This window comes from Ranitomeya variabilis, chromosome 5, assembly GCF_051348905.1.
Source record: "Ranitomeya variabilis isolate aRanVar5 chromosome 5, aRanVar5.hap1, whole genome shotgun sequence".
NCBI lineage: Eukaryota > Metazoa > Chordata > Amphibia > Anura > Dendrobatidae > Ranitomeya > Ranitomeya variabilis.
In genome coordinates this window covers 454,029,381-454,052,467 of record NC_135236.1, presented here as the reverse complement: position 1 = coordinate 454,052,467, position 23,087 = coordinate 454,029,381, and the positions used below count along the sequence as shown (strand labels likewise).

General features: G+C 42.7%; 1 protein-coding gene across 6 annotated transcripts in view; it reads right to left on the bottom strand.

The window, feature by feature from the left end:
• The window catches only part of EEA1 (early endosome antigen 1), a 206,943-nt gene that overhangs the window by 1,448 nt on the left and 182,408 nt on the right, over positions 1-23,087 (bottom strand). For all 6 annotated transcript variants that reach the window (XM_077265415.1, XM_077265418.1, XM_077265414.1 and 3 more), the window contains 7 exons: positions 22,460-22,642; positions 16,596-16,781; positions 14,834-14,965; positions 10,954-11,139; positions 10,567-10,805; positions 9,610-9,730; positions 91-189 (listed from right to left, as the gene is read on the bottom strand). In XM_077265415.1, coding sequence (XP_077121530.1) covers positions 91-189; positions 9,610-9,730; positions 10,567-10,805; positions 10,954-11,139; positions 14,834-14,965; positions 16,596-16,781; positions 22,460-22,642 — 1,146 coding nt within the window. The remainder of the gene's footprint in view (positions 1-90; positions 190-9,609; positions 9,731-10,566; positions 10,806-10,953; positions 11,140-14,833; positions 14,966-16,595; positions 16,782-22,459; positions 22,643-23,087) is intronic.

Here is a 23,087-nt window from a genome sequence, read left to right as displayed (position 1 = left end):
TCCATAGCTATGTGGAGAGTGTAAAAGACGTTATGGGGCAGACAAACTCCCTGTAATGGCAGATCTATATAAAGACATTTTAGGACTTACCCTTCTGATTGTTACTGAAAATCCTTTCCCACACTCCATGCAGTTTTGCACGTCATTGTCTTCAGTCCACTTCCTATTTAATGCTTGACTGTGTTTTATCTGTAAAATGAAGAAAAAAAATAATAAAACAGAAATGCCGTTTCTATGTACCTTACTTTACAGCCTCGGAAATTGGTTCAACTAAAAAACGGCCTAAAATTATTATTATTCCATGCCTTATGCCAGCCTTACAAATATCACAACTTTTTCTCCTGTCTCTTCTATAGAGATACATGCCTATAGTGGGCAAGGTAGCATGTGTTTTAATGGGGAGAGAGGATATAGGCATCTCCAGACATCTCGGGCAGTAAATTAGCACATGGGGAACAAAGTATTGATTAGGGTGAAATCCAACATGCCCGATCCATCTTTCACCAGAGAACTAATCAAAATGCTGGCTTATCCCACAGAGACTATAATAATATCACAATTTTATTTTTATAGCGCCAACGTATTCCGCCGCACTTTACAATTAAGCGGTGACATGTTCAGGAAGGCTGGACAACTATTAAGTTATTGATAGTAGCTTCACTCTGGTTTACTTAACCCCTTCACGACCTTGTAATTTTCTTTTTTTTTTCCATTTTCGTTTTTCCCTCCCCTTCTTTTAAGAGCCATAACTTTTTTTATTTTTACGTTAACATAATCATATGAGGGCTTGCTTTTTGTGGAACAAGTTGTACTTTTGACTGACGCTATTAAGTTTGACATGTGATGCACTGGAACGCTGGAAAAAAATTCCAAGTGCATTGAATATGCAAAAAAAGAGAAATTCCACAATTGCTTTTTTACTGCTATGTTCACTATATGGTAAAACTGACCTGCAAATATGATTCTCCAGGTCAGTATGAGCACACAGAAACCTAATATGCATAGCTTGATTTTTTTTTTTTTATTTAAGTGGTGAAAAAGAAAATGGGAAATTTGTAAGGAGAAAAAAAAAAAAATCGCTTTTGTCGCCAATTTCCAAGACCCGTCCGTACCATTTTATTTTTCAGGATCTGGGGCTTATTTTTTGCAACCTGAGCTGACGTTTTTATGGATACGATTTTGAGGTAGATACGATGCTTTTATCACCTCTTATTGCACTTTACTGCAAAGCAAAAAACAAAAAAACACGCAATTCTAGTGTTAGTCTATTTCATGCTTTGATAGATCAGACTTTTAAAAACGCAGTACCAAATGTGTATATTTTATTTTTTTGTTATTGTTTTATTTTTAACCCCTTTCTGACATCAGACGTAATAATTTGTCCATGTGCCCTGGACCTATTTGACCAGGGACGGTTTGTTACGTTCGCTCGATCACCCACGCACACGGGGGTGTGTGAGCGATCACCGCCGGGTGTCAGCTGATTCTGACAGCTGACACCCGGCACCAAGTGCCAGGAGTGGTCACAGACCGCTCCCGGCACATTAACCCCCCGAAATGCAGCGATAGAACATGATCGTATCATTCTGGAAGCCAGCAGACAACTCCTCTTATCCTAAGATCGGAGACCCCGCGGCATGACGCGGGGTCCCGATCGTTGCCATGGTGAACAGATGTCGTCATGATGACATCCGGGTCACCAGAACTAAGAAACTTGCTGGTCATACACAACCACTTTGTCCTTGGATCGGAGACCCCGCGGCATGACACAGGGTCTCGATCGTTGCTCGATGTCGTCATGATGACATGCGGGTCACCAGAGCTAGGAAACTTGATGATCATGCGCGGTGTATGATCAGCAAGTTTTTCTGTCAGTCCAGAGCTGACAGTTTCTACAGCATAAGGATGCTGCTGCATCTGCATGCTGTAGAAGCGATCAGCCTGCAAAAAATGATTGTCTTTGTCTATGGCCAAAGTAAAAAAAATATATATATATATATATATATATATATATATATATATATATATATATATATATATATATATATATATATATATATATATATATATATATATATATAAAAATAAATAAAAATAATTAAAAAAGAATCTAAAAAATAAAAGTACACATATTTGGTATCGCCGCATCCATAATTACCCGAACAATAAAACGGTCCCACTAGGTATCCCATTTAGGGAACACCATAAAAAAAAGACAAAAGACAAAAAACAATGCTTTATCATCATACCGCTGTACAAAAAGTGGAATAAAACGCGATCAAAATGACGGTGGACCACTCCCTTCTGTTACAGATCCTCTCATCTCTTGGCATCACAGATTTGGCCCTATCCTGGATATCGTCATATTTGACAGACCGAACATTCAGTGTCTCCCTCTCCCACACCACCTCCTCACATCGCATCTTGTCTGTCGGTGTTCCTCAAGGCTCAGTTCTAGGACCCCTACTCTTCTCCATCTACACCTTCGGCCTAGGACAGCGCATAGAATCCCATGGTTTGCAGTTTCATCTCTACGCCGATGACACGCAGATCTACCTATCTGGCGCAGATCTACCTATCCGGACCTGACCTCACCTCCTTACTTACCAAAATCCCACACGGTCTGCTATTTCGGCCTTCTTTTCTGCTCGCTTTCTAAAACGGAGCATGGACAAAACAGAATTCATCATCTTTCCCCCATCTCACTCTACCCCTCCACCAGACCTATCTATTAGTGATGAGCAAGTAAACTCATTGCTCGGGTTTTCCCGAGCACGTTCGGGTGACCTCCGATTAATTGTTACTGCTCGGAGATGTTTTCATTGCCTCAGTTGCATGATTTACGGCTTCCAGATAGGGAATTCCCACATGTATTCAGCTTAACAAACAGGCATTCCTCACGTTTTCAGCGTATCTGGAAGCCGTAAATCATGCAACTGAGGCGATGAAAACTATATCTCCGAGCAATAACAAATACTCGGAGGTCACCCGAGCGTGCTCGGGAAAACCTGAGCAATGAGTATACTCGCTCATCACTACTATCTATCAATGTCAATGGCTGCTCACTTTCCCCAGTCCCATACGCCCGATGCCTCGGGGTGATCCTCAACTCGGCCCTCTCTTTCAAGCCACATATCCAAGTCCTTGCCTCCTACTGCCGTCTCAAACTCAAAAATATCGCCCGGATCCGCGCATTCCTTGACCGCAACACCACAAAAACACTAGTGCATGCCCTTATCATCTCCCGCCTTGACTGCTGCAACCTCCTACTCTCTGGCCTCCCCTACAGCACTCTGGCACCACTCCAATCCATCCTACACTCTGCTGCCCGACTAATATACCTGTCTCCCCGCTATTCCCCAGCCTCGCCCCTATGCCAAGCCCTTTACTGGCTTCCCATCAACCACAGACTCCAGTTCAAAACCCTTACAGTGACATACAAAGCCATCCACAAACTGTCTCCTCCATACATCTGTGACATGGTCTCCCGTTACTTACCTACACGCAACCTCCGATCCTCTCAAGACCTCCTTCTCTACTCCCCTCTCATCTCTTCTTCTCACAACCGCATCCAAGACTTCTCCCATGCTTCCCCCATACTCTGGAACTCTATCACAACACATCAGACTCTCGCCTACCATAGAAACCTTCAAAAAGAACCTGAAGACACACCTCTTCAGACAAGCCTACAACCTGCAGTGATCCTCAACCTACTGAACCACCGCACAACCAGCTCTACCCTCTCCTAGTGTATCCTCACCCATCCCCTGCAGACGGTGAGCCCTCGCGGGCAGGGTCCTCCCTCCTTATGTACCTGTGTGCCTTGTTTTTTGCTCATGTTTAGTTGTACACTGTGTTCCAAATTATTATGCAAATTGGATTTAAGTGTCATAAAGATGTAATTGTTTTGTTTTTCAAATAAACTCGTGGATGGTATTGTGTCTCGGGGCTCAATGGATCACTGAAATCAATCTTAAACACATGTGATAATTGGTTTTCCAGTTGATAATTGGTTTTCCAGTTGATTCTAATTAAAGGAAAACTACTTAAAATTGATGTTCCACATTATTAAGCAGGTCACAGTTTTCAAGTAACATGGGAAAGAAAAAGGATCTCTCTGCTGCTGAAAAGCATCAAATAGTGCAATGCCTTGGTGAAGGGATGAAAATATTAGAAATTTTCCAAAAACATAAGCGTGATCATCATACTGTTAAGAGATTTGTGGCTGTATCTGAGCACAAATGTGTTTGTGCTGATAAAGGCATAATGAGGAAGATTTCTGCCAGCCAAGTTCATCGGATTAAGAGAGCAGCTGCTAAAAAGCCATTACAAAGCAGTAAACAGATATTTGAAGCTATACAAACAGGAGGAAAAAATGAGTCAAAACTAGCCCAAATTAATATGAAGGTTTGTAATTTATTGATTTTAAACAATAATAACTGAAACATACATTAATCATATAATAAACAGAATTGTGCACAGTGATCAATTCCTGGGTGCAACCAGGAACCAGGTATGCAGATAGGACAACAGGTATATCCAATTATTAGGGTTATCCAAAATTATCCCCTTATATCATAAGGTTAGCATCTAGCACATGGTATAAATATCAGTGGTTAAAGGGCTATACAAGCAAAAGCCATAGCGTACCATGCGCCCGATCTATACTGACCATATCAAATCCAAAGGAAAAAAGGTAAAGGATAAGGGGAATGGACATGTTTATTTACCCATATTCCACAAAGTGCCGAGTCTGCGTCCTGGTGCCGTACCCCAACGCGCGTTTCGCGTTCGCCGTGTTGCCGCTTCCTCAGGGGGCCCCCTGATATGGTCAGTATAGATCGGGCGCATGGTACGCTATGGCTTTTGCTTGTATAGCCCTTTAACCACTGATATTTATACCATGTGCTAGATGCTAACCTTATGATATAAGGGGATAATTTTGGATAACCCTAATAATTGGATATACCTGTTGTCCTATCTGCATACCTGGTTCCTGGTTGCACCCAGGAATTGATCACTGTGCACAATTCTATTTATTATATGATTAATGTATGTTTCAGTTATTATTGTTTAAAATCAATAAATTACAAACCTTCTTCATATTAATTTGGGCTAGTTTTGACTCATTTTTTCCTCCTGTTTGTATAATTATGCGATTGAGTCGCCATATATTTATTATTTGTCTGACATTTGTTTTATATAGATATTTGAAGCTGCTGGTGCCTCTGAAGTCCCTCAAACCTCAAGGTGTAGGATCCTTCAAAGGCTTGCTGTGGTGCATAAACCTACTATTCGGCCACCCTTAAACAGTGTTCACAAGCAGAAATGGTTGTATTGGGCCCACACATACATGAAGACTAATTTCCAAACAGTCTTGTTTACTGATAAGTGTTGAGCAACCCTGGATGGTCCAGATGGATGAAGTAGTAGATGGCCACCATGTCCCAACAAGGCTGCAACGTCAGCGAGGAGGTGGAGGAGTCATGTTTTGGGCCGGAATCATGGGAAACAGCTGGTAAGGCCCCTTAAGGTTCCTGAAGGTGTGAAAATAACCTCTGCAAAGTATATAGAGTTTCTGACTGACAACTTTCTTCCATGGTATAAAAAGCAGAAATGTGCCTTCAGGAGCAAAATCATCTTCATGCTGACAATGCCCCATCTCATGCTGCAAAGAATACCTCTGAGTCATTGGCTTCTATGGGCATAAAAAGAGATAAACTCATGGTGTGGCCACCATCTTCCCCTGACCTCAACCCTATAGAGAACCTTTAGAGGATCATCAAGCAAAAGATCTATGAGGGTGGGAGGCAGTTCACATCCAAACAGCAGCTCTGGGAAGCTATTCCAACTTCATGCAAAGAAATACAAGCAGAAACTCTCCAAAAACTCACAAGTTCAATGGATGCAAGAATTGTGAAGGTGATATCAAAGAAGGGTCCTATGTTAACATGTAACTTGGCCTGTTGGGATGTTTTGGCGTTAAATAGCTTTTTTGTTCAGTGAATATGACCTCCTAATGCTGCAAATTCCACAAATGAGCATTTTCAGTTCTTTAAAACATATCAAATGTTTAGAAATTCTACTGTGCATAATAATTTGGAACAGTGCATTTTGAGTTTTTATTCATTTTGGAGATTATACTGTTATCATTGGGAGGTTTCTTCAATAAAATTCGATGTATAATCTAACGGGTGATGACTTTTATTAGACTGACTGTCATTTGCACTGACCATTTAGGAAAATGTGATAAAAATGTGATTTGCATAATAATTTGGAACATAGTGTATTTGTCTATATTTGCCCCCTTTTCACATGTAAAGCGCCATGGAATAAATGGCGCTATAAAAATGTACAATAATAATAATATAAAAAATGGTACCGCTGAAAATATCATCTTTTCCCACAAAAAACAAACCAACATACAACTCCATTAGTGGAAGTGGAAAAATAAAAAAGTTATAGCCCTCACAATAAAGCGATGCAAAAATAATTATTTTTTCAATAAAATAGTTTTTATTGTATAAGGCTATGTGTACACGTTGCGGATTAGCCTTAGGAATTTCTGGTGCGGATTCTGCCTCTCCTGGCAGAAAACACAGCTGTGGATTTGTCGCGTTTTTTGTGCGTTTTTTTCCCCTGCGGATTTCTATAATGGAATGGGTACAAAAACGCTGCAGATTCGCAAAAAAGTGACATGCTACTTCTTTTAAACCGCAGCGTTTCCGCAGCGGATTTTCCGCAACGTGTGCTCATCTTTTTTTTTTTTTTCTCATTGATTTACATTGTTCTGTAAATCAATTGCGGATCTGCAGCGTTTCTGCACCGCAAAAAACGCTGCGGATCCGAAGAGAATCCGCAACGTGTGCACATAGCCTAAAAGTGCCAAAACATAAAAAAAATATAAATGAGGCATCACTGTAATCGTACTGACCCAAAGAATAAACTTGCCTTATCAATTTTACCGCAAATGGAACTGCTTAAAGATCGCAGTAAGGCTCGGTGCACATTTATCCTGCGCTCTGCGCTGAGCACTTACACTGGGGTTTCCCTGTAAATCTCTGAAATACGTGAATCAGACAGAACCCCCCAGCTGAAGATTCCCTATAATGAGGCAGATGGAGGAAGCCGTCTGACCTGTGATCTGGTATTGTCCATCTTTTTAGGATTGCATAAAAGTGCCGTCGACCACAGTTTTGTGCACTTCTGAAAAGAAGGACAACACTGAACAGAGGCCAGACGGAGTCCAGAGTAACTCTGCTGCCTCATTATAGTGAATGGAGGTTTCATCTGAATCACATCACTCTTGAGATTTAGATGGAAACCCCAAAGTAAGTGCTCAGCATAGAGCGCCAGATAAATGTTATCCCAAACGTTATGTAAAATGTTCCCAATAAAAGCTTTCACTCAATCCACAAAAAAAGCAAGCCCTCACTCAGGTCCGTCATCTGTTAACGGAAATATAGGGGGCTTCCACATTACTGGTAGCACAAAGGCTCTGAAAAAGTGAAATGGCTCCTCACCCGCCAAAAGAAATTCAGCAAATTCTGCACACCCAAATCCAAATGCCCCTCCTCCCTTCTGAGCCCCACAGTGTACCTAAACTACATATTGCGTCCCCATGTTTGCATTTCTGAAGCGATGAGAGCCTGTCTAACTTACGGGTGCATGTCTCCAGAAGCACGGGTTGGGCATAACGTACCGGCGACTGCAACATACTGGTCACTAGTTTAACTTCATTGGGGAGTGTAGTTTGTAATATGAGTTCACATATAGGGAGCTTCTCTTGTTCTGGCACCTCAGAGGCACTGCCCATGTGACATGGCACCCTCAAACCATTCCAGGAAAATCTGATTTCCAATAAAGCGCCTCTTCCTTTCTGAGCTTTGCACTGTGCCTCAAACTAGCATCCCCCACATATGAGGTATCGGCGTACTCAGGAGAAATTGCACAACAACTTGTATGATGGAATTTCTCCTGTTACAAATGCAAAATTTGGGGCTAAAAAAGTGATTTTATTATTTTCATGGCTCAACGTTATAAACTTCTGTGAAGCAGCAGGGTGTTCAAGGTGCTCACCATGCATATAAATACATTCCTTGATGGTCTAGTTTCCAAAATGGGGTCACGTGTGGGGAGTTTCCATTGTTTAGGCACATCAGGGGCTCTCCAAATGGGACATGACATCCGCTAATGAGTCCAGGAAATTTTACATTCAAAAAGTCAAATGATGATCCTTCCCTACCAAGCTCTGCCGTGTGCCCAAACAGTAGTTTTCTCCCACATATGGGGTATTGGCGTACTCAGGAGAAATTGCACAACAAATTGTATGGTGCAATTCCTCCTGTTAGCTTTATGAAAACGCAATATTTAGTGATAAAAACATTTGTGGGGAAAAATTGAATTGTTTTATTTTTACGGCTCAACGTTATAAACTTCTGTTTATAAGCACCTGAGGGTTCAATGAGCTCGCCATACATCTAAATCAGTTCCCTGAGGGGTCTAGTTTCCAAAATGGTGTCACTTGTGGGGGATTTTCACTGTTTAGGCACATCAGGGGCTCTCCAAATGAGACAACGCTTACACCAATTGTTCCAGCAAATTTTGCATTCAAAGTCAAATGACACTCCTTCCCTTCCAAGCTCTGCCGTGCGCCCCAACAGTGGTTTTCTCCCTCACATGGGGTATCGGCATGCTCAGGAGAAATTATTCAACAAATTTTGTGGTCCATTTTTTCCTGTTACTCTTGTCAAAATTTAAAAAATTGGATCTGAAGTAATTTTTTTGTGAAAAAAGTTAAATGTTCATTTTTTTCCACATTCCAAAAATTCCTGTGAAGCATCTGAAGGATTAATAATCTTCTTGAATGTGGTTTTGAGCACCTTGAGGGGTGCAGTTTATAGAATGGTGTCACACTTGGTTATTTTCTTTCATATAGACCCCTCAAAGTGACTTCAAATGTGATATGGTCCCTAAAAAAAAATTATGTAAAAATGAGAAATCGCTGGTCAACTTTTAACCCTTATAACTTACTTAGAAAAAAAAAATGATGGTTCCAAAATTGTGCTGATGTAAAGTAAACATGTGGGAAATGTTACTTTATAAGTATCTTGTGAACTTGAAGCTGTCTGATCACTGGTGGTACACATAATAGTGCATCAGCTCTGCTATGTATAGAAAAAGATCATGATCTCCTATGAACGCCAGCCACAGGCTGGATTTCACAGGAGGATCGTAATGACAGACACAGGAGTCTTCAGCAGACCCCCAGCTGTCAAGGCAATCTGTCGGTGCCCTGCAATCATGTCACGGGCGCGCCGTTTGGAGCGTGGAATGTCGCGTCCCATGCCGGCGATTGTTAAATGCTGCTGTCATAGATTGACAATGGAATATTAACAAGTTATCAGCTATGGGCCAAGCTCAGCTCCACCCGTCGCTTTTAAAGGCACATGATGTCTGAATAAATCAGCAGTCATGTGCGGGTTAACGACTTTTGATGTGCAAGTACGTCAAAGGTCGTGAAGGGGATAAAGGACACAATTTAGTTTCTGACAATAAAAAGTGCATAAAAGAAGAGCATCATGTGATAGAAGTTTACCGCCCCATCACCTGTAGAGACTGATTTTCTCTCCCAAGCTCCTCCATGGCATATGTAGATTCATCAACTTTTTTCCGCAGCTCAACTACTTTGGCTTGTAGCTTTTTAATTTCCTCTTCACTTTTGAGATATCTGAAAGAGAATAGTATGCTTGTAAAATCAGCCTTTTCAACTGGAACAGTCACTATTACTCACTAGCCGGGGTGAGAAGGGGAGGTAAAACTAATATGCATAAGAAAAAGTACCGTATTTGATGGACTATAAGAGGGACTTTTTGGGGGAAATAAGGAGGAGAGGTGCGTCTTATAGTCCGAATGTAATTTACCGGGGGGGAAGGGGGGGATTTGAGGAGGTGGTAGAGGCATGGTCCATTCCTCTGGAAGTCGGAAGCATTGCGATCCTACGTGCCCGTTCTCAGCAGTGAGGCAGAGTGGAAAGGATTAATTTCCCGACGGCCATTCTCTTGTAGCATACGCAGACTGGGACCTTGGTCCGGCCGAGATGTCCATGTGGGAAGCACCACCTCCAGCGGCTATTTCCCTGAAGCCCGCGACTGGGGCACCCACTTCTCCCACTCAAGGCCGGCAGATTTCTTCTGCTGGTCTCAGAATCCTGAGGAAGGGACAATGCCCCCTGTGACCCTGCTTCACCACCAAAGCACGACAGGAAAGATACCCTAAATCGGACTATAAGACAGACCCGTCTCATAAAAAATATTTTTTTTCCTATTTTCCTTCCCAAAATTTGGGGTACATCTTTTAGTCCGAAAAGTACGGTATATGGCGATGAAGCTAATTAATACAATGAAGACTTTACAGTCAACCCCAGAGGAAATTCTTTGTGAGCCTAGTGATATAATCCACCTGTAACAATGAGAGGCGACTGGCTTCAAGGGAGTCTTTAGTGCGGACTGAACACTGAACTCCATAGGGCTCAACCGTAGGAGCAATGTATAGCGTTGTAATCACCTCTCTAGAAGTGCCCGCCTGTCCTCCTGGTTATTTTGGACTGTTGCCTCCAGGACTGCAATCTCTCCACGTAAATCATCTGTCTGCTTCTCCAGCTCCCCGACCCTTCGCTGGCTGCTCTGCCATTCTTTCTTCAGGGTTGCCAGGTTTTCGTTTAAGGCTGTGATCTGCATGTTCAGCTTAGACTCATTCTCTTCATGTTTCTTCTTTTGCTCCTCTTTTTCCTTTCCTTCCACTGTCTAAAGAAGGGGACATACAACAGAGATGATGAATTGTATATTTTTGCTTTTCTAGGTTATCATAAAATAGCAATTTATGTGAATATGTGTAACTGGTGAACCAAAAGCAATAATGGCTTTCCTTAGACATTTAACTCTGATCAGTTACCAGTTTCTCTCTTAGGTCTGAGTGCTGCTTCTTCCATTCGTCATCTTTTCTTTTCAGTTCATCTTTCAAAGTCTGCTGCTGATTCTTCTCCTGCTTAAGGGCTGCCACTGAGCTCTCCATCTTCCCCTGCAGCTCCAGCTTCTGCTGAATCAGCAGTTGTTTGGCTTCTTCCAAACTGTTGGTTTTCTGTTTGACATCAGAAAGCATTCATTTTACAGCTATGAAACCATGATATAAAGAAGACATGTCCGAAAAAATTACACTCATGTCAACATTTCCAGAGTGCTTAAAAGAGGACTAGTCATGAAGTCATAAGTGGCCAGTTGTTGTTCTTATTTTACTCCTGCTGCTCCCGAGGTTTCCACTTGCTTCTGTTTTAAAATCTGCCATATGATTCCAGAGATATGGGCCTTTTTATTTAAGTTTTTAGGGGTGTATCTCACAGTACTCTCTGGAGGTATGTCCTTATGGTGCTCTGCATTATTACACCGTGAGCCTTACCCTCTTATAAAGACAAAAAGCAGCACCAAATCGATTAAAACAGTACGGTGGATTTAAAAAAATAAATAAATAAGAAAAAAGGCAGAATATTAAGGGGAGTAGTGGAAATAAAATCAGAGCAAAAACTCTCTTCTTTTGACTTGCCGAGAGGTGTTCTTTAAAACTATTTTTCTTTTTTCTTTCTTTTTCTTAGAGGCTCATGCTAACACAAACTGATGTGGTCACAAATTTCTTCCATACAATTTGGTGCATTGAATCATGCAACTTTATATCATTGGGTGCGCAGGCGCCGGGAAAGGTCAGAGATGCCCGACACCTGCGCACTGCAGTACATTGCTCTGCCCTCAACTGGACAAAGTACGCCACAGCCGGAGAAGGAAGCAAAGAAGAGGACGTCGTCATATGAAGATGGGAGGCCCCGGACTGGACCGCGACGCCCATCGGACCAGACCGCCCCAGGTGAGTATAATCTAACTTGCTCTTCTTATCTTTCAGGTTACATCGGGGACTTATCTACAGCATTATAGAATGCTGTAGATAAGCCCCTGATGGTGGTGGCCGCAGCTTATAGGCCATAAATGGGCTGACAGATTCCCTTTAATCGCTAGTCTTGGTAGCTCACAGTGGAAGGCAAGTCATAACAAAACAGCAGTGACGAGTGTCATTTTCAGTCAACGCTGTATAGCACAGCTGGCACCTGTCGTATATGACGTGGCCTCAGCCCCACAGCACATAATATAACTCCGCCCCTACAACATGTTGCATTGGTACCAGTAGCATAGCTACCGGGGGGGTAGAGGGGGCCCCGCGCTCTGAAGGGCCCACCCGGAGCTAGGCTGCTGTACTGTATCAGCGTGCACAGGGGGCGGTGCCAGTAGTGGGCCCCCGCCAGTTATCGCAGGTTAAACTGTATCGGCTAGATGCCGATACAGCTGACCGCATTGATGAGAGAAGGAGCATTACGCTACCTCTCCCATCATCCCCTCTCAATGTCTGACGTCACCGACACAGAGTGGTCGCATGGACGTCACTACTCGGCGTCCGCTGTCCAGAGATGTGCGGGCGCTCAGAGCAGCGGAGGAACCAGGAAGAAGAGAGGTATTTATTTATTACTTTTATGGGGCTGCATTATACTATGGTCTGCTTGTGTATGGAGGGGGGGTGCATTATGGAGTCTGCCTACGGTTGGGGTGCATTATGGAGTCTGCCTACGGTGAGGGGGTGCATTATGGAGTATGCCTATGGGAAGGAGGGGCTTATTTTACTATAGAGTCTGCCTATGGGGGGTGCATTATACTACAGAGTCTGCCTATGAGGATCTGCCTTAAAACTATATAGTCTGCTCATTGAGGGCTGCATTATACTATATAGTCTGCCTATGGGGGGCTGTATTATGCTAGAGAGTCTGCCTTTGGGGGGGGTGCATTATGGAATCTGCCTACGGGGGTCTGTATTATACTATAGCGTCTGCCTGTGGAGGGGGGGTTGCATTATGGAGTCTGCCTACGGGGGGGGGGGGGGGGGGGGGGTTTGGCAATTATACTATAGAGTCGGTCTATGGGGGACTGCATTGTACTATAGAGTCTGCCCATGGGGGGATGCATTATACTAGAGTCTGCCTATGGAAAGTGCAGAATATTATAGAGTCTGCCTATGGGGATGTCATGACTCTGAACATTTTGATTACCTTTTGTGCATTACTGCCCTTTTCCAAGATGGCGTCTTTGGTCTCATGTGCATTGTGTCTTCCTGCTATATAACTCCACCCCAGCCTTTAGTCTGTGCTAGAGTATTCTGCCTTGCATCCAGCTTCTACCCTGGTGACTCCCTGGCTTTGCACCTGCTCCTGTGAACCTGTGTGGAGATCTTGCTACTCAACTCTGAGTTTCTGCTGCATACATCGATTTCCAGTAATCCTCCTCCATCTGGCTGCTTGTGTTTGTTTCCATCTGCATTTGCTGGACATGTAAGCTGTTGCTGCTCTGCTTAAATCTGAGATTATCACCCAGGCCTTCCTGGTTGAGCTAAGACATTGCTTGAACTGCCTTGTAAGCTTATCTATCTGTGTTTGGACTATCAAGGACTTATTCGTGTCAAGTATTCTCAAGTACAACTCTGCTTCATAGACATTCTGCTTGATTGCGTTTTACCTCTAAGGTTCCTATAGACTGTTAAGCTGCATTTTATATTTACACCAAGTGTTGTGGACTTGAGCTTCGCTCTGCACCTGTTTGAATCACCGTGTGATAATATAGACTTTACCACTTATAAAACTGTGTCCTGTAGTTGTCTTGTTCCACGCAAAGAGTCTCCTGAGTTATCCCCTATAATCATTACAGGGGGGTGCAGTATACCCTATAGAGTCTGCCTATGGGGAGTGCATTGTACTAAATGCCCATGGGGAATGCATTATACTATAGAGGCCTATGGGGAGTACATTATACTATATTGAGAACTATCTGGTGCATTATACAATATGGAGGCTATCTAGGGGGTCATCATACAGTGTGGAGATTACAGTGAGGGGGCCATCATACAGTGTTGAAGCCATTAAACAGTTTGGTGGCTACTAAGGGGTCAGTATATTGTGTGGATGGTACTATACAGCGAGGGGTCACTATACTGTGTATAGGGGAGCTGTACAGGGGAGAAACTTGGGACATTATTAAATGTAAAGTGGGCACTTATTGTTATAGGAGAACTCGGGTTACTGTGACTGTCAAAGGGGCACACAGGGCATTATTACTTTCTAGGTTTCTAGTGGGCAAAATGTGGGCTGTTTTCTAGGGCACTACTATATTCTAGAGGGTTGCTTTACAATTTAGTGGGCACACCGAACCACACAGTAGGTGCAGTAATAGGGACACATACTTCAGCAGTGGCTCAGCATTGAGGTATCAGCAGGATAAGCAGTTGGGAATAGATGGTGATGGCTGGAATACGAGAAGTGAAATGTGTCTTTGTTGTATTCTCTGCAAACGAGTCCTGGCTGGAAGAAGTTGTCATGTCGGTCAGGGCCAGATGGAAAAGACGGGAAAAGTGAACGATTCCATCAGAAAGAACGTCCTCTGTAAGTCACCATGTGCTGTAATCACTTATATGTTCTGGAGGAGTGGTTTTTACCACTGACCAAATGACGGTAATATCAATGTTGGTTTTTGTACAGAGATTATTTTCAGCAACAGTGCAGTAATCTCCTACATCCACTATTAGGGTGCGTCACCCAGTTGTAATTAAGGTTACCTGGTTAGGGGCCCACTCAGAAGTTTTGCCCCAAACCAAAACTGAGTGAGTTTTGCAAGACGCTAAATGCATTACTCATATTTAGTATGTTAAATCGTATAGTATGATCCAGAATTACTTCCTATTAAACAAATACCTTTTGAGATTCTGCTCTGAAATTCTTTAGCTCTTCTCTCTTCTTTGTCAGTTCTTCTTCTAACTTACCCTTAAGGGCAGTTAAATTATTTCCTTTCACTTTTTCATCACTCAACTCTTTATCTAGGAGGGCCTGAAAACAGAATAAAACAAATATGGACACAATGGTAGTGAAAGAGGATAATATGGTTTCACTCAGCAAATTACCAACTTCTTCTTAGGGGCTTCTCGACATAGATTTCACAAAATATATACCGTATATACTCGAGTATAAGCCGACCCGAGTATAAGCCGAGACCCCTAATTTTCCCACAAAAAACTGGGAAAACTTAACGACTCGAGTATAAGCCTAGGGAGGAAAATGCAGCAGCTACTGATAAATTTCAAAAATAAAAATAGTTACCAATAAAAGTGAAATTCACTGAGACATCAGTAGGTTAAGTGTTTTTGAATATCCATATTGAATCAGGAGCCCCATATAATGCTTTATACAGTTCATGATGGGCCCCATAAGATGCTCCATACAAAATACGCCCCATATAATGCTCCATAAAGTTCATGATGGGCCCCATAAGATGCTCCATACAAAATTATGCCCCATATAATGCTGCACAAAGGTTGATTATGGCCCCATAAGATGCTCCATAGAAACATTTGCCCCATATAATCCTGCATAAAGGTTATGGCCCCATAAAATGCTCCATAGAATATTATGCCCCATTCAATGCTGCATAAATGTTGATTATAGCCCCATAAGATGCTCCATAGAAACATTTGCCCCATATAATCCTGCATAAAGGTTATGGCCCCATAAAATGCTCCATAGAATATTATGCCCCATTCAATGCTGCATAAATGTTGATTATAACCCCATAAGATGCTCCATAGAAATATTTGCCCCATACAATGCTGCATAAAGGTTGATTATGGCCCCATAAGATGCTCCATAGAAACATTTGCCCCATATGCTGCTGCTGCTGCGATTAAAAAAAACAAAAAAATGACACACTCACCTCTTGTCCTGCGCAGGCGGGGACACCGGCACTTGCAATATTCACCTGTCCCCGTTCCACCACCGCGCGCCGCTCCATCTTCCGTCAGTCTGACGAGACTGTTCAGGCAGAGGGCGCGCACACTAAACACGTCATTGCGCCCTCTGACCTGAATGTCACAGTCAGAGGACGCGGAAGACGGAGCGGCAGTGGAACGGTGACAGGTGAATCTCTCAATGCTCACCCTCCCGGCGAGGTCCCTGGCAGTTTCTCCGATGCGATGGTCTCTGATGCTGGCAGCTTGTTCCTGTGTTCAGCAGTCACTGGTACCACTCATTAAAGTAATGAATATGCGCTCCACCCCTATGGGAGTGGAGTCGCATCCATATTCATTACTTTAATGAGCGGTACCACGTGACCGCTGAACACAGGAACAAGCTGGGGTCGCTGGAGAAGCAGGGACAGGCAGCGACGCGCTGGGAGCAGGTGAGTGTGATTTGACAGCTGCAGCTCCCCCGCCAACCCCCTGGGACAATGACTGGAGTATAAGCCGAGAGGTGCACTTTCAGCCTAAAAAATTGGGCTGAAAATCTCGGCTTATACTAGAGTTTTAAAATCAACTTGTAAAAATAGTGATCACACATATGGGAAAAATATAAAATAATACAGCACAAAGCAACAAAGTAATGAGAGATTGCAAATGCTGGAAACAGATGATCTTAAAAAATCTTTGAATATATTTTAAGGTGAAGATAAGAAAAAGCAAACTACCTTCTGTTTTTGAAATTCCTGAAGACTTTGCCCATGTTCCTTCAGTTGGTTCGTCTTTGTCGATATTTCCTGCTCCATGGTGCTCTTCGCTGTAGTTAACTCCTTGATCTGTTTCACTTGGCTACTTATTTCATTCCTGTTAGATTTCAGTTCTTCTTGGGCTAGTATTAGTTTCTCCTCTAAGGACTGAAATGTATACAGGAATTATGATCATCCACATGAATTATTGTCGCTTGTCAATCAATTCTGTTTTAAGTATCAGACTATGAGCATATTTTCAAGTGATATCTAAAATGTCAAAAAATGAAAGAGTTCACTATATTCATACCGAGCCGAGTCTGCATTATACTTTGTAGTGAAACCTGGACATAGATCAGTCTATTTAATATTACAGGGAAGCAGCAGAACAAATCGGCTCATAGAAACCACAGTTTTTACAAGTTTTAGCATGGTTCCTAACTGATAGAACTGGTACCTGTTAGTGATGAGGAACGTGCTCGGATAAGGTGCTATCGGAGCATGCTCAGGTGCTAACAGAGTATCTTTGGCATGCTTGAATACTATGCTCGAGTCCCTGCGGCTGCATATCTCGCGGCTATTCCACAGCCACAACACAAGCAAGGGTTGCCTGTCCGATTTTGACTTGCGTCTCAGCACAAACATGGGAATGCAAATCTATGGGTCTGAGAAAAGAACTCGCAGCACTCATGCAATTTCACAGACTCCTGAAAAACCTCCAAACGTTTTTATTTCATTAGAGAAAAACTGAAACATTAACCAAACTCGGATAAAAAAGACAAAGCACTGATGAAACAGACGGATTTTGCACACAAGAAAAATCAGTGAGGTTTGAATAAGGCCCTAGTCAGATTATTCAGATTTTCAGTTCAAGGCAGAATTACCACTTAGCTCGTGAAAAAACAGGTGAAAAGTTTGAGCAGAACTTAAATTACACTTTCCCCTCTTAGCCGAGTTTTCCTTTTTCACCAGTCTTTAGCCTACAAGCTCAGCTATCTACTATATAATTGTCTAAGGGTCACTTCCGTCTTTCTGTCTGTCTGTCTGTCCTTCTGTCACGGATATTCATTGGTCGCGGCCTCTGTCTGTCATGGAATCCAAGTCGCTGATTGGTCGTGGCAAAACGGCCACGACCAATCAGTGACGGGCACAGTCCGGCGGAAAAATGGCCGCTCCTTCCTCCCTTCAGTCAGTGCCCGCTCCGTACTCCCCTCTAGTCAGCGCTCACACATGGTTAATGGCAGCGGTAACGGACCGCGTTATGCCGCGGGTAACGCACTCCGTTACCGCTGCTATTAACCCTGTGTGACCAACTTTTTACTATTCATGCTGCCTATGCAGCATGAATAGTAAAACGATCTAATGTTAAAAATAATAAAAAAAAATAAAAAATCGTTATATACTCACCGTCCGTCGGCCCCCGGATCGACAACAGGCCTTTCCCGCTCGCGACGCTCCGGTAACCGGCCCATGCTGCGATCTCGCGAGATGATGACGTAGCGGTCTCGCGTGGGCTGCACAATGTACTGCGTGGGCTGCGCAATGTACTGCGTGGGCTGCGCAATGTACTGCGTGGGCTGTGCTATACACTACGCATACATATTCTAGAATACCCGATGCGTTAGAATCGGGCCACCATCTAGTGTGTAGAATAACAGACCGAGCTGCCAGAGTCTCCATTATCGGCTGGAGTGGAGATATCGTGCTGATAGAGGTCTAGCCAAGCGCTGAATTCAGCAGATGTGGAATTTACATGGACTAAGTCACTGAGCTCAGTGATTGGCTGCTGCACTGCCAACGTGACCTCACCGCTGCAGCCCGATCAACAGAGTGGGACAACAGTGGAGAGGAAACGCTGGTGCCGGGAAGAGTAACTAGAGCTCAATCTGTTACTTTATACATAAAGGAGCCAGTGGGTTAAAAAGTGGTGAAAGGAAACAACTTATTCAAGGTTGCAGTACCCATATTTGTGTAACATTTAAGTAATAGAATTGAACAAAGCATATCCATTTACAACATTTTTGAGATGACAGTGGAACAATTTCATACTTATATACACAATGCTGAATTAGCGTTTGTCTATACAGATTAAAAAGCACCAACAGTGCTTCCTCCTCCAGACCCAGTGATCATGTGATCACTAAATGTAAGCAGGTAGCAGGAGCTGCCTGATTCTTAGAGACCCAATAAGCTTTGCAGGAAGTGGCTAAATTTCTCCTGTAAACGAGACTAATATATCAGACCAAGTTACAGGGAAACTCAGACATAAAAATAATGTATTACAAATTAAAAAGCCCTCTAAAGGTCTTTTAACCCCTTCACACCATGGTTTTCCATTTTTTAATATTTGTTTTTTTCCTTCTTCCAACACCCATAACTTTTTTATTTTTCCATCAATATTGATGTATGAGGACTTGGTTTTTGTGTCACGAATTGTACTTTTGAATGACACCACTGATTTTACCATATAGTGTACTGGAAAACGGGAAAAATTCCGAATTATGCGAAATTGCAAAAAAGGCAACTCCACAATTGTTTTTGTTTTTATTTTTTCATTTTTTATTTCCCATGCTCATTATATATGTTAAAACTGACCGGGCAAATTGATTCCCCAGGTCCGTACAAGTACGCAGATACCAAACATGTATAGTTTCTTTTTTATTTTTATTTACCATAAGTGGCGGAAAAAAAAATCTGAAATATGTATGAAAAGAAGTTTTTGCATTTATTGCTATTTTTCGAGACCCGCAGCATTTTAATTGGGTGATGGATTATTTTTTGCGCCCTGAGCTGACTCTTTTTTTGTTACCATTTTGGGGTAAGTATACAATATTTTGATTGCCTCTTTTTGCAATGTTGCAGCAGCCAATAAACTGTAATTCTAGTGTTTAGATTTTTTTTCTCGTTACGTTGTTTACAGGTTAATTTACTTTATATTTTGATAGACTGGACATTTCCGAATGCAGCAATATCAAATGTGCATTTTTTTAAATTATTTTCAATGGAGCAAAGTGGAGGTGATTTAAACTTGTGTTTTTAAATTTTTTTTCTCTATCGCTTCATTGGGGGACACAGGAACCATGGGTCTATGCTGCTGCCACTAGGAGGCTGACGCTATGCAAATAAAAAAGTTAGCTCCTCCTCTGCATTGTACACCCCACCGACAGGAAGTAGGATATTCAGTTTAGCTTAGTGTCAGTAGGAGGTGGACACGGGTTTTTCATTAGACCCATATCTACCTCAATGTGCGTAGTTTCTTTTCAGATACCTTGGAGGGATACAGTGTGAACAGTCACAACTGTACTCCGACAAATAGACTGAGTACGGCGTGTACTGCCACCCCGTATCCTCAGAGATCTGGCTGCAGGACCAAGACCCTAACGCAGAAGCGTTTTTAGGAGACATGGCCGGTCGCAGTTCGTGCATCCTTATCTGTTGCCCCTCTTCCTCTTCTTCCCAAGCTATTGAAGAAGATCAAGGCGGAGGGGGTACCGGTCATCCTGATCACATCGGATTGGCCCAGAAGGTCTTGGTTCGCGGAGGTTCGTCAACCTCTTCGCGGACGCTCCCTGGAGGCTTCCAGTCAGACCCGATCTGCTGTCTCAAGGTCCGATCTGCCACCCGAATTCTCGGTTGCTCAGTTTGCTCAGTCCCTCCCATTTTGGCTTTTCTCCAGGCAGTGCTGGACGCGGGGCTTGCTCTTAATTCTCTGAAGGGTCAAGTGTCAGCGCTTTCTATCCTTTTCCAGAGGACATTAGCATCCCGACCGCAGGTCAAGACTTTCCTTCAGGGAGTAGCGCATGCAGCTCCTCCATATTGGGCACCCGTGGATCTCAATCTTGTACTGGAAGTCCTGAGGGGTCCTCCCTTTGAGCCTCTCAGAGAGGTTTCCCTGTCTCTTCTGACCTGGAAGGTGGTCCTTTCTCGTGGCTATCACCTCCATCTGGCGCGATTCAGAGTTGGCGGCCCTCTCTTGCCGTCCACCTTTCTTGGTTATTCACCAAGATAAGGTGGTCCTGCGGCCTCCACTTTCCTTCCTCCATAAGGTGGTATCCACTTTCCATCTCAATGAGGACACTGTTCTGCCTTCCTTTTGCCCTGCTCCGGACTCATCCTCTGGAGCGCTCGTTGAACAAGCTTGACTTGGTCAGAGCGGTCAGAGTCTACCTGACTAGAATGGCCTCCTTTCGGAAGACGAATTCTTTATTCGTCATTCCGGATGGTATGCGAAAAGGCCTTCCGGCCTCCAAGTCGACTATTGCTCGCCGGATCAAAACGGCAATTTTGGAGGCTTACCAGGTCAAGAACAGAGTGCCCCACTCTGGGGTTAGGGCTCACTCTGCCCAGGCAGTCGACGCCTCTTGGGCGGTGCACCACAGGGCTTCCGCCCTACAGCTTTGTAAAGCAGCAACCTAGTCTTCCATTCATATGTTCGCCAAATTTTACAAGGTCCATACCTACGCTTCGACTGACGCCGGCCTAGGCAGAAGGATCTTGCAGGCGGCATGCAGTGGTCAGTTCTCCGGCCTGATGGAACTCTGTTTTCCCTCCCCAGGGACTGCTTTTGGACGTCCCATGGTTCCTGTGTCCCCCAATGAAGTGATAGAGAAAACAGGATTTTTGGTTGCTTAACGTAAAATCTGTTGCTCGGAGCCTTCATTGAGGGACACAGCACCCTCCCAAGTTGAACAGCTCTATTTATTGTTCTATATTGTTACAGTTTGAGTTTTCTCTCTCTTTTACATGTTGCTTCTCCTACTGCTTTCTCACTAACTGAATATTCTACTTCCTGTCGGTGGGGTGTACACTGCAGAGGAGGAGCTAACTTTTTTATTTGCATAGTGTCAGCCTCCTATTGGCAGCAACATACACTCATGGTTCCTGTGTCCCCCAATGAAGGCTCCAAGAAACAGATTTTACGGTAAGCAACCAAAAATCCTATTTTCATATTTTTTTAAATGTATTTTTTTCACTTTTCACTTTATTTAATAGGCCACTTAGGAGAAGAAGTAGAGATCGCCCCAATGACTTGTGCTATACATAGCAGTGCTTCAGCCCCAGGAAGAAGCTAGAGGCGAAACACGCGTCAGACTGTGGGGGCGCCACGCTACATTCTCCTGACCATTACCGATCATTTATGCTCTTTTCCTCGTTACAGGAATAACTCTTTGGGCTTATCTTTTTCCCATACATGCGGGCTATAACCATTTACCATCTAGATATCTTTACATCTATTTATTCTTGTGGATATGTATGTATCCCTACCTCCATCTAAATTCATTTATATCTATTTTCTTATGTATTAACATCCTGCTTTGGACTAAGGTTGGTGATGATGATATTAGTATCTATATGCGCTCATTGTACTAAATGCTATATAACTTGTTATGCCCCTATAAATACCCCAAATAAGATTTGATGTGTCAGTCTATAATGCTGGAATTATATTCCATCTTACTTGTATTTATTATTTGACACGACATCATATATACCTATGGTTAAAGGATTATAAATGACATAGGTCTCATGTGATACATTGTATGGGGAGTCACTGGACTTTACCTATGTAGTACCCTATTCTATGATCATCACATTATTATTATGCCAGTGGTTGTTACCCATCAGTCAGAATTCAGTAGCGTCTCAGATACGAGGCACTCTCTGATTTTTAAGGATATGTTTTTTAAATTTTTTTTTTGCAATAAAGATTGGTTTTAATTAAATTGATCTATTCTTTAGTCTGATGGGTTACCCATAGGTAGACTATGTTTTAAATGGATTAGATCCAAATCTGTCGAATACTATACTGTGCAAGAGGATACTGTTTTTACCATCTTCAGACTTACTTTAAGATCTTGTCGAAGGGCGGAAACTTCAGACTCTTTTCCGTACATATCTGACTGTAGATTCCCCAGTTTTTCCTGGAGGCCTTCACTGGATTTCTGTAAATCAGACAGTTTTCCTTTTTCAGATGCCAGATCCCCAATTAATGTTGTAACCTGCTGCTGTAGTAATTCCTCTTGTTGCACCTGAAACACAAAATCCAGAGCATTGAGTTAAAACTATGAAACTTTAGTCAATTAACCCCTTTACCCCCAAGGGTGGTTTGCACGTTAATGACGGGGCCAATTTTTACAATTCTGACCACTGTCCCTTTATGAGGTTACAACTCTGGAACGCTTCAACGGATCTTGGCGATTCTGACATTTTTTTCTCGTGAGATATTGTACTTCATGTTAGTGGTAAAATGTATTCGATATAACTTGTGTTTATTTGTGAAAAAAATGGAAATTTGGCAAAAATTTTGAAAATTTCACAATTTTCCAACTTTTAATTTTTATGCCCTTAAATCACAGAGATACGTAACGCAAAATACTTATTAATAAGTAACATTTCCCACATGTCTAGTTTACATCAGCACAATTTTGGAACCAAAATTTTTTTTTGTTAGGGAGTTAGGCTACGTTCACATTT